At 36.7% G+C, this 18187-nt stretch overlaps 1 protein-coding gene across 2 annotated transcripts in view; it reads right to left on the bottom strand.

Moving 5' to 3' along the window:
* pappaa (pregnancy-associated plasma protein A, pappalysin 1a) overlaps positions 1 to 18187 on the bottom strand; it is a 98727-nt gene that overhangs the window by 37236 nt on the left and 43304 nt on the right. For both annotated transcript variants that reach the window (XM_008424380.2, XM_008424379.2), the window contains 5 exons: positions 17736 to 17932; positions 8487 to 8597; positions 6855 to 6990; positions 6356 to 6569; positions 2849 to 3023 (listed from right to left, as the gene is read on the bottom strand). In XM_008424380.2, the coding sequence (XP_008422602.1) occupies positions 2849 to 3023; positions 6356 to 6569; positions 6855 to 6990; positions 8487 to 8597; positions 17736 to 17932 (833 nt within the window). The remainder of the gene's footprint in view (positions 1 to 2848; positions 3024 to 6355; positions 6570 to 6854; positions 6991 to 8486; positions 8598 to 17735; positions 17933 to 18187) is intronic.

Raw genomic sequence — 18187 nt, 5'->3', positions numbered from 1 at the left:
GCTGGAATCAGCACATGAAGAGCTGTCTTACTATAAATCCCACACACGGACTACAAATGTCACATTCCTCATGTCAAGCCGATCCTGAATCAAAGACAATGTCAGAACTGTCTTACTAAGGCTAAGAAGAAAAAGATTTGGACTGTTGCTTAGTAGTCCAAAGTCCATTTTTCAGATGAAAGTACAGTTTTTATTTCATTTGGAAATAAAGGTCCCAGAATCTGTAGGAAGTAAGGCATCGAATCTCTGCTGCTTAAAGTCCAATGTGAAGTTTCCATAGTCAGTCATGATTCGGGGTGCCATGTCCTTTGCGGCTGTTTTTCAACTCTGCTTTCAGCTAGCCCTGCCTTTCATTGACACTTTATGGAGATGAGGATTTCATTTTCAAGCAGGACTTGGCACCTTCCCACAGTGTCAAAGTTACGAAAAGCTGGTTTAAAGATAATGGTATTGCTGTGGTAAATTAGCCAGCAAACTGTCCTGACCAGAACTTGAACATACCTTAAACAATCCTGATATTTCTGTTAAAAATATATGCATTCTAATTGACCTTATGTATAGTTTTAATTATTGAAACACAGATTATTATTATTATTATTATTATTATTATTATTATTATTATTAGTAGTAGTAGTAGTAGTAGTAGTAGTAGTAGTAGTAGTAGTAGTAGTAGTAGTAAACCATAATTATCAAAATCACAAAAAATAAAATGTTTCAAGCAGTGTGTAACAAATCTGTGCTTCACTTTCTGGGATGAAAGTCAAACAAAAATATGTAAAAATTTTTACAACACTGTTCTAAGTTTTTGAGCCGTACACACACAATATGAATGTACAAAATATTTTTTTCCCCAAACCAAACTAGACAAGATTTTTTTTTTTTACATCCATTTTCTTGTATTGGAAATTTTCTATAATGATACCTAAACAGTTTATTTATTTAACAATGAAGAGGTGAAGTAAACACCTTCAGCAATAATTTAAACTAGGAGTTTGTTATATGTGGTTATAAGTCTAATGTTAATGTGGAGGAATTTACTTCTGTTTCTTTACAGCTGTTTAGTTTAGTTTGTGGAGTTGCTGCCATCTTTAGGATCATTGCCATTACTTTACGTACCAGTTTGGGCATACAGTTAGCTGATGGACAAATGTCTTCACAGTGGTTCTGGAATGTGCTGGTTTACAGAGAGTTTGTGATTGACTCACTCCTCCATCACCATACTTGAGAAGTTTGTGTCAATATGCTGTCCTGATTTTTCACCAAACAATGAGCTACTCATATTAGCCAAACACATCAACTTTGGTCTCATTTGTCATTAAGACATTGGCACAGATGCAACATTAGCCACTTCTACACTAGAGCAAAAATGATCAGCTCATCTGAATCGTTTTCACTATGTTTGAGTCGGTAATTAATTTCTGTACGACAAAAATTATACATCTGGGTTTATTTGAGTAAATCAAAAGCACAACCTCGAGGTTTTCCATTGTTGAGTGTTGCTGTAAACATAATGGGAGCAATGACCAGAGCAACAACCCAAGCTCCTACATGCTCACAGCCCTGGAGACCCTGCAAACTGGGGTACAAGCACAGCAGACATTAACCAGTTGAATCCAGACTTGCCTCTAAATGAAACTAAATATTTATTATTATGAATTATTTTCTGAATATGCTGTGTAACTTTAAGAATAAACTTTGTAACTACAATCTGCAGAGTCTAAGTTGTAGCTACAACATCATTTGCAGCTTCCCTGAGCACGGCATGGTCAGACTTTTGGGTGGATTTTCTCATCTAATCCCAGGATATCAAGCAGCCTTATGTCACTGTAGAATAATGAACATTACATTCATAATACATTAAATTGCTTGAAAGTCTTTATAGATTGATGTCATACATTATTTGTTTGTCTAGTGCATTTGTGGATGTCTTTCAATTCAGTTGAGTTTATTTGTATAGCACCAATTCAAGACAAATATAATCTAGAGGCACTTTACAAAACAATTAATAATTTCAATTCAATCACACATACATTCCAGTTGATCATGGTTATTAAACAGTACATTAGGCTCTGTTAATTTCCACTATGATGCTTATTATTATGCTTTGATGCAATAAATCCTAAATTTAAAAGAGACTGTGCTTTATTCTGATCCTTTGTGTGCTTTGTATCTATGCCCTGATTGTGGTAAAAAAAAAAACTGCTTTTAAATTACTGTGATCATCACATGTGTGTCCTATCTACGCATAGACATCTAATGAATGCCATTTTGTGGTAGCAAGTGTCTGCCCTTTAACAGATGCCTGCAAGGGAGAGAGAGCAGACACCACTCTATGATGTCATTGTCCCAATGGAGTAGCAATGCAAAGTGACTGTTTGAGGTGATGGTGCAGTATGCTTAGCAGAAGACTACACACATTTATGTCTCTGCTTGAAGAAAATAAGTGGATGTGCACGTATACATATGTGCGTTTTTAAGTGTATGAAAGATTTGCTGGAGGAGACTGGTGCACTGATCTACATGGATTTTTATGATGTCACCCTCCCTGTAGGCTGGACCTGCCAAGCCTAGTTTTCACAGGTGACAAAAGAATGCAGAGTTTTGAGAGTAGAGAAGGGAGCAAGCTTGTTTGCACCTTTGCTCAGTGGGCTTTTGTGAGTTTGAGTTTGCCCCCTGTGCATGTGTATAGAGGCATTCATAAATGTATGATTCCGCGCATGCTCCATCTGCTGGAAAAAATGTGCTTGCACCCAGGGGTAAGCATGTTCACAATTTAGCATTCTTGTGCCTCCTTGTGCATAGAGCTACTCCACTGCCACTAAGTGCACATAGGTAGTAGTGTGTTCACCTGGGTCTTGATGATGTCGTCTTCCTGGTGGACTTGCAGGACATATCCCGAGTTGCAGGAGATGGTGCAGCGGTCTCCGTTGTAGAAGTGGCGACCGGGGCTACTGCACTTTAGCTCTGCATTGCGGATTAAGGGTTCCTGGCAGTCAATGGCTTCGCACGAATAATGTACACAACTGTGTGTGGAAGTGGGTGGTAGAGGGTTGGGATAAAAAAGCAAGAGTAACAGAAAAGAGTAAGAGGAAATGCTAAGCATCAAACAAGAGGCATTTTTTTAATCCAAGTAACACTCCAGATGCAAACATGGAAGCAGTCACACATTTGCTCACAAACAAATTATGCACTGAGTGAACCACATTCATCCATCAATGACTGCTTAACAAATCAAATCAATAAACCACATGGAGAGCAGACTGCCATATGTGAATAAAAAGGGGTGTCGGTGCAGACATAGTCGGTAAATTAAAAACAACAGGATAGACCACTTACAGATTACAATGTCAGAAATCGGCCAAAAGTAAATTTTGTAGGCAAATGGAAATGGAGAAGGCATTTATTGGAATTCCTGGATTCCCCATTCAGCTGTTTTTTTCTTTTTTTTTTTTTTTTTTTTTTTTACAAAAATCCACATTATACAGTATAGGTATTCGCTATACTGTAGGGAAAGAGAAGTAGGAAAATATACTGGGGGAGGCAAGAAAGGAGACACAAGGAGAGAAGGAACAAGAAAACATGAAAACACAGAATGGGAGAGGAAAAAAAATCATCAACTTTCACTTTCATGAGTTGATTTGTGCTTTTCATCCATTTTGGTTTTTGTCTCCTAATGCAGACATAAACTTTCTCTTTCCTCATTTGTCTTCCAGATAACTTGATGGAACCATCATATTAACCACACTGTGCTCTTTGTTTTCTACCTCTGTGTTGCTGTATTCCCATGCCATCAGATTTACCACAAACGTGAGCTGGTGAAGACTGTTTATAAAGCAGGTTGGTAAAAAAAAAAAAAGCTCCTTTCATGTAGAGCCTTAACAGACAAACCAGGGAAACCTTGAAGCCTCCTCTGTAGGCAGTTTGGCTTTCAATACAATCTCTTAGTGGTTTCCTGCTAATCACTTTGGAATTTGTGACATAAATTACAATTAACTACCTGGAAAACTATCCTCCTCCTTCGAAAATGAGAATACATTATATACACCAGGAGACAGAGATGTTGTCATGGTTAAAATGTTGGTAGTAGGCAGAAGAATGGAGACAGGAGATGGATGACAAATCCTAACTCACCAAAAAACTGAAAAAAGGTGAAGGTTGGAAAAGTCTGGTGTAATGTCTGACAGTAAGAAAAAAGTAATGTTTTTCTATGGAGAGTAAGTAAATATCTTAATTAAACGAAGAAATTAATATTCTAGGAAGTTTTTGTAAAACTGACAAGAGATGAATTTTCAGTACTAAAATTTCCCTTGCTATACCAAAACCACTATTGTAATCCATTTCAATCCATTATTTTATTTTCACTGTTGACTTTTAATTTGTTATTGAATTAGCGTATTTATTTTTCACAGATAATTTTCCATTTTCTGGTTTTATTTATATTTACAAATAATATTTAAGTATTCCTGTGCAGAACTTTTTTTTTAACACAATGAACAAAAAAGCATAGTTTCAATACAACCCCTTCTCATTTGCTTCGAGGATAAAAACTGTTGAAAACCCCTCAAACCTAACGCTATTACCAATTCAGGTTTTGTGCAATCAATTAACCAAATTCAAGTAGTAAAAATACTAATAACCAAACTAAATTATAAGGGAAACAAAGTTTGAAGAATAGAGTTTCTTAAGGATTGCCTATGACAAATAAATAACATAAAGAACAAACACAATATATTATTTGTATAGTATTAAACCCACATAAACCCTTTCCCTGATGAAAAGGGTAAAAAGTAAATCTAAAAAACAAAGTGGAAAACATACATGTGCGTCTGCTCACAGACACGCGTGGAACACAAAACTGAGTCACGTTAATAGATCCTGTTTTTAAGAACTCAGTTACCAAAGGGATGTGGTGTTTAGTGAGGGAATAATTGTTACGGGAAATGTGGTGTTTGGCTCAGGAGAATGATAGGAATAAAGGGAGAGCAAGAGGCACAAAAAAGGGGAGTTGGAGACGATTGTTGAGGGGTAAAGGAAAATGATGTAAACGAAAAAGATGAGAGGATGGCAGAGAATAACAGCAGAGCTGAAGGATGGGAGGAGGAGGATGTGTGGAAAAGTACGAGACAGACAGGAAGTGAAAGCAGAGTGGCTAATTGGAAGGTTGATGACAAAGAGGTAATGGACTGGTGTTGATCAAAACGGCAGAACCTTGTCAATACTAGCAGGAGAATTAGGGTCTGAGCCTGAGTTAAATGCTGGATTAATTGAAAAATATTATTGGAATAAACAATAATAACTGATAAGCTTTCACCTTTTCCACATTCTGTCACATTGCATCCATCAAATTGCATCTTTTTCTATTGGAATGTTATTTTTTTGCAGAAGCATGAACTAACATTACTGCGTAGATGGAAGTCATACCTTTCAGATTTTTATTTGTAATGAGAAGAAATTTAAAACATATTATCTTCCTTTCACGTCACAATTATACAATGTTTTGTGATAATGAAACATGGACAATTCCAATGTAGATTTTCTACGTTTGTGGTTGTAGTGCAACAACATATGGAAAAACCTTCAGCTGAATTCAAACTTCTGCAATCCGCTGTAGGTCTGACTGGCACTGATAATAAAAAAACCCACAAAATCTATTCAAACAGTCCATTCACACAGAACCACTTACAACAACATACATACACATTTTTACATCTTGTGTGTGTTTAATGAAATATTTTGAGCACAGAGAAATATAACCAATTAAGAAATAATATTCTGCATGTGGCAACCCCTTTGATGTGCAAGTTGAAACTGTGTTGCCAGACAAGTCCGAACTGGCCAAGGAGAGGATAACATGTAGAACTGGTTATTGATTTTCAAAGAAAAAGTTATTTTTAATGTATTGTGGTCTTTAGCCAAGCTCGATACAAAACAAGTTGTCACAGTAAACACAATTTAGGGTTAGAGGCAATTCAGACACTTTATTTTTGGAACATTTGCAGAGCTGCACCACAAATTCAAAGCAATTGTACATTGTTTGCTCAATTTCCTACAGTTATGATGTTAGCACTGGTTTGATTGTGTAATCATTGATGCAATCCGTTTTCTGTCAGGTTTATTAAAAGCAAGACTGGAAATCTCCTATTGTTTTTCCGTTCAGTTCTGTTGATTCATGTAATCTCAAATTTGGTATTTTTGGATTTCGTCACTCTGTGAACGTATGCAAAACATGACTTACTGCAATGGATTATCACCAAATGCCATGACAGCATTACTGAAAAATGCATCAACTATTTATTTTCCCTGGCACATGTCTTTACCACTCCACACATTCATTTTTAGCAGGCAGATCTCTCACCTCTGTCCTGTGGGGTTGTAGATCTCATTACTCTGGCAACCACTGATTGTGATGGGGTCAAACGACTGGAAGGATCGCAGGCCAATGCCAGAGATGGCCACCAGTTGACAGGAAAACATGACCAGGATAGCCTTGGTGTGGTAAAAGGCCACTGACAGGTCATGGCTCACGGGGATCACCAAAGGGTTGGTGCGGCAGCTCAGACGCCACTCACCTGTGGAGATGTTATTAGAAGCCACAGAGCCAAAGACAAAACAGAGTGAACAGAGTAAATGATAAGGGCGGTGGGAATGAATCCGTCTCCATTCAGAAAATAGGAGTGATGACTAAACAAGGCAGCATGCAGATGTTAAAAAAGCAACACAAGCAAACAATACAAAAAAAGGGAGTTACAGTTTAAGTTGCCTTGTTGTTTTGGGGATCTAAGTTGTTCTTTTTAATATGAAAGTGTGGTATATGAAGTGGGATGGAGCTTAAAAATTGCTATAGGAGTTCTCACCTAGACTATGGAAACCATCCTTGGTGTCCACCAGTTGAACAGTAATGTTGCACTGTGTCTGGTCAATGAACTTTGTCCCATCAGCAGCCAGATGTACAATTACTGCTGCAGCCACCATGGGATGAGAAAAGTTTGCCTAAATAAAAGAAAACAAAATGCATTTTCACATAATAGTTCGTCTTGATTTTTAGATTTTTTCACTTTATTCCCTTTTTTGAACAATGTTGGTAACAAGGCATTCAAATCCCTTTAAATGGTTTTGTTTTCTTAGGCCCCTTAACACTAAATTTGGGTAGCCACTGTCTATGATTTTCACAACAAATATAATCACTGAAATGTGAAACATTGTCCCAAATTTGGAAAATCTAATTCCAAAATGAAGGCCATATTGATGCTGGGACAAATCTTTGGTACTTACCAAGTAGTTTTTTGTTTTTTGGGGGTTTTTTTCAGTGCTGCTTTTCCAACCACATAACAACAAACAATGAAATGAAGTCAGTTAATAACAAGCCCCTTGATCTACGGTTTGCCTTGTACTGCTATTGAGAAACAATTGCTTGCTCTGGTGGTGTGGACTCTGTTGACGTTTTAAACAATTGGATCTAATTTTACCCAGTTGCTTGGCCATGATATATGTAATGCGCTGTGTCGATCGTGAAGGGACCTATGATCTGAAACTCACTGGAAATTGGATAAACAACCAGGTGGAGAGAAGGGCTATGACATATGAAATGCATCCTGAAAAATCAACCATAATGGGACAAATCCCAGATGCACCACTGAAAGATGAGAACCAAACAGAATTGTGTATGAAGGCAATGGCCAAGCTACTAGTGCCCAGGTTTGCTATGAAAAAATACATTGCTGCAGTCTATAAACTGGCATTACTGACACTGGTTTGAAACAACTGTCAACAAAACAAAATATTGTGCTTACGCTCCTTCTCCATGTGTATGTCTTAACTTTATTGAATCAACATTTTAGCCCTCAGTCCTTCCTCAAAATCAAGTATTGGGATTTGTCGTGTGGGAAGAGTCCCTCATCGAGTCACTTTTTCTAGCCTTAACTAATACAAGCACAAATGGTATGACGTAACATTGGCTCAGAGTTTGTATTCAGTTACTGGCATTTCAAAATCAAAGAACAATGTGACCCACAGTACTGTCTACATCTCATGTGGTGTGCCAAAAAATGCCAGCCCCAAATTCCACAGAAATGTCAGTTTGGTTTATGGACGCTATAAAATGCTTCTCATTCCTTTTCCATATCTCTTACAAACAAAATGAATTGTAAGGGCTTTTGAAATGGGCTTTGTATAAACTGAAGATTGCAATTTCAGAAGAATTTATACATATGAAACCCTAGCTTCCCAAGTCCATACACTGAAACAAAGCAATTCCAAAAATGCTATGTTTGACAATGCCAGTCGGATCTTTTTTCATCTGAAACACGGCAATTTTAACCAAATCTAAAACTTGATTTTCTCTGGAGTTTTGGAACATTGGATTTTTTTTTTTTTATTTCAAGGTAGAATAACACTAATTATACTAAGAAACAAGAGTCAATCTACATCAAGTATCGCACAAGAAGTTTCACATTCTCACTTGAGAATATATTTAGTATTTATCTTACCTTCAGCCAGTACGTAGAATATTCCGATCTTTGTCTGTAAGCCTCTTGACAAGGGAACCATGCATACTGGGAGACTCCATCAGATAAGTCAAAGACTTTGGACAGACATGTCTGCATGAAATAAAGATTATTTCATTAGATTTATGTCATCATGTTCTTAAAATTGTTATGTTATCAACCTCCCCCCAGTCAGATCTTTAATGCACATCAGTCTAGTTCCACCAAGTTCCATTTATCCTGTTTACTTGTGTTCCACTTAGGATTTATTCTTTTTGATTTTCCTAATTTGTTTAGTAAATGCTGTCTATTTTCACTTGCCTACCTCTGCTCTCTGCATTTGGCTCTCATCTTAACCATTAAATAACAAACTTTACCCATAGCAATCTTTTCTTTATGTTATATTTTCCTAATCAGAGCAGTGTCAACTTAAATTCTTATTAAATATAGAAAGTCAGGTTACTGGTATATGTGTAAGGGAGAGATATCAACATCTGAAAAAGGATATCAAAAATGATTTGTTTTTAATAAACCATTTTAGTTTTTAACAAATCAAAATCTATAAAGTCTTTGAGACGTATGAAACACTCTTGAAAGACATAAACTAACTGCCAAAGATCTAAGAGGAATCAAACCTGAAGCGATTAGAGTGACTCTGGACCGGGTGCATGGGCTCATTGGTCCACTTTGACTCAAACTCCAGCAAGGTGCAGCTGGTTTGCTAGTAGGGGCTGTTATACATTATGCAGATTGAGATTTTGGTTTGTAGACGGACTGGAAATCAATTCCTGAACCTACTGCCAGTTTTTTGAAGACCCTCTTGTTTAACTAGTGAAACAGTAAAAAGCCTGCATATTTAAAGAGGACCATGATATTTCTGCATGACATTACATCACCGCATGTAGACCTTGAAAACTAATGAAATGGGCCCCTTCCCCCACATGTTGGTTTACAGTAAAAGCCATGTTTTTATAGCTTTGCAGTTGTGTTGTACTCTTTGCATGTTGGATCATGTAATGAATGGTTCCTTGTAAGGTTTTTAAACTTTGGGGTCTTTAAACCTCTCAGCAACTGTCCCTACCCCTCCATTTTCTCGTGTGTTAATTGGTTAATATGAAAACAGTACAGGGTGTGAATACTTTTGTAAGGCCTTTCGTGTTGAAAGGTCCAATTCAAAGTAAAATATTTTGGCCGAACTGGTGAGTGGCATTTAAGCAGGAGAAAAATTAAATTATTTCACAACAGTTTTGAAGGCATTACATTATTTGGATAGATAACAAAGGCAAGAGAAAAATCCTGGTATCCTTACTTTGGATTTGTGGTAACTCATTACCAATGCAAAATGCTTTAAAATAGAAAAGTGTGAGCTACATGAAATGTGGGAAGGTCAGAATTAGGTAGCAGAAGGACAAAAACATATATACAGATTGTAAAAGATTATTGAGCAATGGATAAACAAAGATAAAGAGAAGAAAGGACACACACCAAGGACAATGAGTTTCGTCTGCTGCCCTGAGCTGGTGAAATGAGACACCAGTAACATGAGAGTTTTGCTAGAGAGGCTTCTGCAAGATCCTGCCACCGTAGAAAACTGGCCAGACCAGCTATACGTCAGTTTATCTGTCCTTTGAATCTGTTGACATGACCTTTCCGCTCAGAGCTGAAGTGACAAAAATCAGAAATGCGGTTGAAAACAAAAAACATCAACCCCCCACCGCACGAGATTAGTTGACATGAATGGCTTTTCTTGCCCCATTTTGGGACAGTTTTGACACTTCAACTCTGTCGCTCCAGTTGGATACATTAAATTATCTTAAACTCTGTTTTTGCTTGTGGATGACCTTTTTCCAATGCCAAAACTTCACTAGCAGGGCAGATGGAGAAAAGCACTGTGAGACAAGGGGACGATTTGTTCATATAAACACAGGTGGAACCAGCTAGACCTTTCTCAGCACCCCTCCTCCTCACATAATTTCCTGCCCACAGGCAAACATCCCCCTCTTTACAAAGCATCACACCAATGGGAGGCAATTCGCGTGTGACCTGTGGCTCATTACGCTTCCTTTCATCCCACCACTCCACCATCCCCCATGTGAGTGCAGAATCACAGTAATCTGAATGAATTTGTCATTGATTGGGTGCCAGTGTTAAAAGTGGGAGGAAGGGTGTTGATGGCAAGACAACTTTCCATCCGTCAAGCACTTAGGAGCTTACTTTCATTGAAGTTTTATTTGTTCATCAATAAACTTTTACATAGAGTGGGGTCAAAAAAGGCCATGTGAAAGCTCACATCAAACAATTTCCATTGTTTAGGAAATTATGGAATTTCTCTTATAGGCCTTATTTGTTGGAAATAGCAAGTACACTTACTTTTTCACTTTGGGATAAATAAGAGTTATAAGAAAAAAAGAGCATCAACAAAACTGGAAAATCCAAACCAGAACCATGGTTCAGCCGGATTTGGAATTCCGATATCTTCTTGTCATAAAACGATGTGTGACATACACCAGTCCAGTGCTATTGATTGAGAATTGGCCGTCAGTTTTTCTTTTTTTTTTTTTTTTTTTTTTTTTGAGAAACTGTTTGTGTTATTTTGTCTGTGAACATTTATAAATGTCTAATGTATGGTTTGAATTTAAATATCGGTTTCAAATTGTTTTAAATTATGTCCTTCAAAGCAATGCTGGCATCAAAGGAGCAATATTTAATTGAACCTAAAAAGAAAAAGAGAAAAGGACAATAAAAAAGGGGAAAAGATAATATGAAATTTTGACCACAATTTGGGTTCATTATTTAAGTGTATTTAGATTCATGCGAACATATGGCAGCTGTCATTCTGCCTCAGGGCAGCTGTGGCTACACTGTAGCTCACCACCACGATCGTGTGAATGTGTGAATGACTGAATATAGTTTAAGCGGCCTTGGAGTCTTCTGTACTAGATAAAGCTCTGTTCAAGAACAGTCCATTTACCATTCATCAGCTTATACATTTTTAAGTACAAATCTATTGACGATAGGAAGAGTAAATAATAAAACACAATTAAGAGTGCACTATGATCAGGTGTTTTCCAAGGAGTAGAGTGCATGCTCAATACTAAGTCCCAATGGACAGTAAAAAGATTCATTGATTCTTGCCGAGAAGAGTGGAGTATGAGTCTCGGGTCATTTATAGCATTCTGTTTGGCATAGTGTATGCAGTAAAATGGGGTCATTTTACACAGATTTTGCAAATGTACAACATATGACCTTTATTATCAATACAGTAAGGATATTTTAACTTAACAAATGTGACAAAAATATGAGTGCTGTTTCAGCAACATTTAGTCAAAACATCACAGTTACTTGCATTACTATAAAGTAGAATACCGTTATTGGTAAGGGCAACGAAGCTACCTGGTCTGGTCGTTTTGATTCCAAATAAAATTTGACCTACAAAGAATGACTACTTGCTCCGTAATGCAGTGGAACCACAAATAATTGTGAGCACCTTGGGAAATGACAAACTTATTTTTTCTTCAATGTCCTGAAAAGACGGATATTTGATTTTGGCAATGCTGTTCACAGAAGAGATTTTTTTATTATTATTTATTTATTTATTTATTTATTTATTTGCATAGAAAGGTGTTCAGGTGAGCCAGATGCTTATGGAGAGTCACCTCATGTCAGCAGGTGGCCCTTTAAGTGGAAAACAATTAAAAATATACATTTTAAATCAGCTTTTTCTCAGTGTTTCTTGTATTTTACATGAGTGTGTCCAAGACCACCACTGAAGATGGTCTGACGAAGACCATCCCTGATACATCTTGAGTACATTCGCACATGGATTTAAGATCCTCAGAACATGGCTGGCTTTGGTTAAATAGTGAAATTAAAAAAATGTGCAAAACCCATGAGGTACCCAAAGATGTATTAATTTGTTGGACAAGCATTACTGAAAAACATAACTGTTTATTTACTATGGAAGCTCTGAGGTTGCAATTTGACCTAAGAAGTTAAAGTTTAAATCTGTTTTGAATAGACAAGTTCTCACTTTTCTTTTTCCTTTTTTTAAATAAAAACAAACATTCACAATTACATTAGACAGAAGGTGAGCAACTAAGCTTCAAAACACACACAAACACACTCCCTTGCACATAGTTACACACATGGTCTTAATATTTACCAGCTGGGTTGTCAACTGGAGTTCGGCAGACACAAACTGGTGTTTGTAAATCACCACTTCAGATAAAAGGAGACTAAAGCGTCTTAAGCCAAGGGGAAACCGAATGGGATAAAGAGAAAGTGAGAGTGCAACTGTCAGATTCACTGCCCCAAAGTTATGTCTGTACTGTAAAAAGACTCCCTCACAACATAAAGTGAAACAATAAACTTAAAAGGCAGGAAACACAGAAGGGAGCTGTTAGCAAAGGCAGAGAAATTATGTCAATAACCCTTCTACTGTGCAATGCACCTCACCAGCAGACTCTCTCTATTGGGTGTCTAGAGTTTCCACATATTCAACAAAGTAAAAGTCAGAATTTAAACATATATATTTTGTGAGCATGCAGCACCTTAATTGGCTTAAATTTTTACTCAAACATCTTCAGACTTTGGAAAGCACCTTTTTAGGATGCAAGTCAATAATCTTACAGATACTTCTTCAGAGATGGTCCAAATGTGCTGAAAGTCTTTTAAAGCAGAAAATTATAAGAACATTTTCAATACAAGAATTGTCTTTAACTCCAGAAATTAGAGACAAAAATGAGCTCACCTAAAATATTACCTGGTACTGATTTTCCATAGCTATTCAATCTGAAGCATATATAAAGCAATCTTATGTTGTTTATTTATTGCCAAATTCCTGATTTGGTTGTGTCGCACCTATTAAGGTCAAGTACTAAGCTAGTTTCTAGAACACAGCAGCCACTAAATGATCTTGGGAATGATTCACCTAACTGACAGGCTTATTGATCCAGAGCTGACTTTAATAAATGCCAGGAAGTTGCTCATTGTTGTTCTGTTTATTTGTTGTTTTATTTTCCACAGGAGCTTTTAGCTCTGTGTGCCATGACACGTGCTTGATTTGGGAACATTACCAGTCTTTTTGAAATGTCAGACTTAAAATTTGGGTCTATATTATCTAGGGAATACACAAAGAGCCTAAATTTAAGAATTGGCAGAATTTCTAATCAATCATTTATGTTACAATAATAGTAAAAGCCAGAATTAGCACTCTCAGTATCGACAGAGTGTCAATAACATTTCTTAAAGAGAATTCAGCTTTACAAAAATTTGACATTGACCAGTGGTCACAAAACCTTGACTGATGTGCGCCTAGTTTCAAAGTATGGAAACTGAAAGAAAACACCTACCTTTTCATAACTTATCATTAACTTCAAATTGCTTTTCTTTCGTTGGTGAAAAACCAAATTAGAATGATTATTTACTAATTGAAAGTACACTGTATTACTTTCAAATATATTTTTTCTCTTTTCGTCTTTGCTAGTTCTCATTCTTTCTCTGATGAAGGCGTACATACACATGTAGAGCCTGCACTCGGTAAACAGTTGTGAGCATCTGTGAGACATTTGTGGCAAGGAGAAAAGAGAAACAGAGAGAAGAAAGTATGAGTTTCCAAGCACCATCCCATGGTTTACTGGAACGCTGGTAAGCTCCCGGTGTGTGAGGTAATGTCCTTGCACCCAGAGCCACCCATACCTACCAAAGCTAACCGTCGCATTGTGCTGAAGCTGATGATAGACAACCTCAGTGGCAAACTGTGCAAACTGATCTTTTCAAGCTGATGAGTAGGTGCAGTTTGTCTGTCAGTCTCATCAGGAAAAACATAAGTAGCTTTCACATAAGGACTGAAGCGTGTGCAAGGTTAAAAAAATGGGTCCTTAATGACCCTTGTGTTAAACAAAATATTGTAAAAACTTTGTATATTCAATAATGTCTCACTATGAGCAGAGGATGTTTTTTTTATTATTATTGTATTTTTACAATATTCTAGAGAAAAAGACAAAAAAACACCATTTCAGAGGTCTCTTTTTAATCTAACCACATGAGGATGTCAGTGCCAAATGCTTGATGAGGATTTTGTGGTTTGTAGGGATGTTAGGAAGGAGAGCAAGTGCCAGAAAAGCTGACCTCGCTGCCCTCTTGAAGCATAATTTCAGTGACTGTTTAAGCTTCTGTGTTTGTTAGTATTCCTCTCTCTCCGTCTCATTTTAGAGTGTGATTCAAGTTGTGTGCAAGCATCTCATTCATGTCCCTGAATATCTAGCTGGAGAAGAAACAGTATAGAAAAATATCTCCCTGCAGCAGTCCCTAGTTGTATTCTGTCTCGAATACAAACTATTAATGTTTTTTGCAATTTGAAACATAACTAGGCCAGTTAATGATAATGTCTAGCTATCGCACTCCCTATTGTGCCTCTTATATGTTTATTTGAAATTCCAAGGTAGCTTAATTTTACATATGACTTGCCTTTTGTGTGACAGCACTTAAGGCTTATCCCTTCTGTTGCTAATGTATAATTAAAGCTCCATTGAGAGATTGTGAGGGCAGTAGCATTCTCTAGAGAAATCACTCGGTTTGATGTTTAATCTTGGTGTTTGAATGCAAATGCAGACTCCCCACTTTCACAAGCTCCTCCACACACATATGCATTAGTAAGGTTTTTGCACTATACATTCTTTTACTTTTGTCTACTCTTGTTATGCATGATCAAGCTCTTTACCAACCATTTAACAAGAGCAACCCTAAAACCTAAGTCCTAATAACCCATAAACAACCTTTTAAAATTTAGGGGCCATTTTAGTCCTAATAAACTGTTGTACCCCACAAGCACAGTGGACTATTGACTGATGAACCCAAGAATATGAGAAAACGTGCCCACACACATGGAGATAATTATAAACACACCAAAGTAAATTGTGAGGGCCAGATCTCGACTGTAGCTCCGCTAAAGCATGCTGCAGAAAAGTAGTGGAGAAACATTATGTACTGTTTTAGAGCGACAAAAATAGTACATTTCAGTCCCATATGAATTTACCTTATAAGCCTGTATGGAGGCAGGACAGGGACTGTATGTATGCTTGCACACATATTTCTGTATGACTATGTAATTGTACAAGCTTGATTACCAAAGAGCGAAGACTGTAAAGCAGGTTTTAATATTACTTGTCCAGGTTTTCTGATAATTATTTTGTCTTAATTCGCACATCGACTTTGACTCATGTACAGATATTTTCATGGCTCTATAAAAAAGATTAAAAACTTTATTTGGAAGGCCTTTCTCTTTTTTTTAACCCTCCTGCAGTCCTTGCTCAATTCTTAGGAAGATGTCAGCTCTTTTCAGGTAGCCAACTAATTCGGCTCCCAAACCGCTTCTAATTTATTACCCTTTGTAGCTTCATATTTTAATTTTATCTAAGGTACTCGGGCACAAAATGTTATAGTTTGGGTTCCGGTGCTCATTCCCTTAGAGAGTAAAAATTTAGCAAAGTCCACTAGTATTGGACTGCTTATGCATATGGTGGTGTCTGCTGCATCACCAGACTGTTAATCTAATTCACAAAGTTGTGTTGGGGTTTAATACTAGGTCCAGTTCTCCTTATAGAATACTTATTAGGGATTTAACTCGTGTGTGTAGAAAATGCGCTGTTGTTATGATAAAGTTATTCTGACTCATAGCAAAACCACAAAAAACAGTTGGAATGTTATTCTCTATTGGCCACGGTGCAGAGTTTAACCCAGACATCTTTATGTCATGCAAAAGGCTGATCTAATCTGCAATACGGTCTAAGTAGTTCAGCTGACTGCACTCACATAAGAAACCCATTTGAAAAAATTTACTTATCAAATAGAAAAGAGATAGAGATATTTGGCAACAATGTGTGTTTTGTCTAAGCTGAGAGAACAGTTTTGCTAACTTTCGGGAGAAGGGCACCAATATCTTGGTCACATGTTTACCAGGTGGAGCTAGAGGACCAATGAAGTTATCTGAAGACTTATATCTGAGTTAAAACATCATATGCGCAAAAAAGTCTACATAGATAAATATATTGCATAAAAGAAATACAATTTAGAAAATAACCTCAGCCATGGCAATTAAATCTCACTTCTTACCATTTTATTTTGATAACCCCAACTCAATGCAGTCAGTCATTTGGTCCCACCATACTAACTGCTTTCAAACTAATTAAAATAAACTGTTTACATCAGCACAGCAAAACTGTTTTGGCAGGCACAACTCTGGCATAGCACTTCATATTCTCAATAAAACTGTAGATCACATTTAGTTTGCTTATTCTCCTCTAGATTACTTGGATTTGATCACATATATTTCCATTATTTGTATCTATTTTAACTAAGAATCATTCAAATGCACAAAATAAAATAGTTTTCAAAACCCATATCAAGTTTCTGAAAACTTAAATCGAGTGCTTAAGGCTATCTGCTGCCCTTAGATATAGACAAACTTTGTTACCTTGTGAAATTGAGGGCTTTATTTGGTCTAGGAAGTACATCACACAAGAGATCGAATAGTTGTTCTGTTGATTCACATTTTCTAATGGAATTGATTGAAGCATAGTCGATTTTCAGGTTTGTTTAGTTATGAGAAATTACCACTCGCTAGAGCATAACTATTTCTACAGATCCTGGGAAGAATGTAGCAGATACAAGAAAATTTTACTTTTTTTTCTCCAAATGAAAATATTGTATAAGATATGTGGAGATGGGAATGCGGATATTAAATTAAAAAGAGAAGAAGTGATCAACCACACACCACAATAGATGTCAAGAAAGGAGTCTCTGAAGGAAAAAAGTTTTTTTTGTTTACATTGTTCAAGAAATCAATTTAGTCAATTTTAAGATGTGGAGGCATGTCACTTCCCTTTGTGCTATGTGTGTAATTGTGTGACATAGAAAAAATACTTGAACACTGTAAGACTGGATGACCTCAGAATCATAATCAGTCTTTTCTGTCATTGTACAGAAGCAAAATGAAATTTGTTTCTGTACAGCCCATCCAAAGACAAAGGTAGATGGGTGCTTGAGGTTGCAGCCATTATAGGAGTTGCTGCCCAATTGTTCTGGATTTTAACAATTGTTTTACTTTGCCCTAGAACAGTTTTTAACTGATTGTAACTTATTTTATGACGCTTTACCTTGACTACTTTTATGTTGTTGAGAATGTTTATTACACTGAGGTAATGTGACATTGATGAAGAATTTAATCTTGCACATTTTTCTGTATGAACTGACCTTAGTAGCAGCAGGATACCCAGCAGCCACATCCCCAGAGCAATATGGCTTTTCTTCATGGGAGACATTAACATGGGAAGCCCACTGGTCTAAGAAACCACTGGGTGTATAGAGGCCACAGTCTCTCACACCCGTTTCTCGCTCGAAGTCCTCGCACACCCCATCACCATCATAGTAGTAGCACATGCTTGGCTCCTCTGAGAAGGGTACAGGAAATGTACATTTAAAACAAGTTTTTAATTGTAAATAGTTTACCATGTTTTACAGTACCAATCAAGATTTTTTTTTTGTCAGCCACTTTCTTTGTCAAAACAAACCTGCAAAAACTAATTTCAGACCCTACTTTTTTATTTAATTTTTTTACCTATTTTCAAGTGTTTTCAGCATTTATTGCACTGCTACTTATCTTACAAAGTAAGTCTGCATTTAAAAAAAATATATATATATATATA

The sequence above is a fragment of the Poecilia reticulata genome, linkage group LG12 (assembly GCF_000633615.1).
Source record: "Poecilia reticulata strain Guanapo linkage group LG12, Guppy_female_1.0+MT, whole genome shotgun sequence".
Classification (NCBI taxonomy): domain Eukaryota; kingdom Metazoa; phylum Chordata; class Actinopteri; order Cyprinodontiformes; family Poeciliidae; genus Poecilia; species Poecilia reticulata.
Note: the sequence above shows the minus strand (reverse complement) of the source record. Positions and strands in the feature narration are given on the sequence as shown.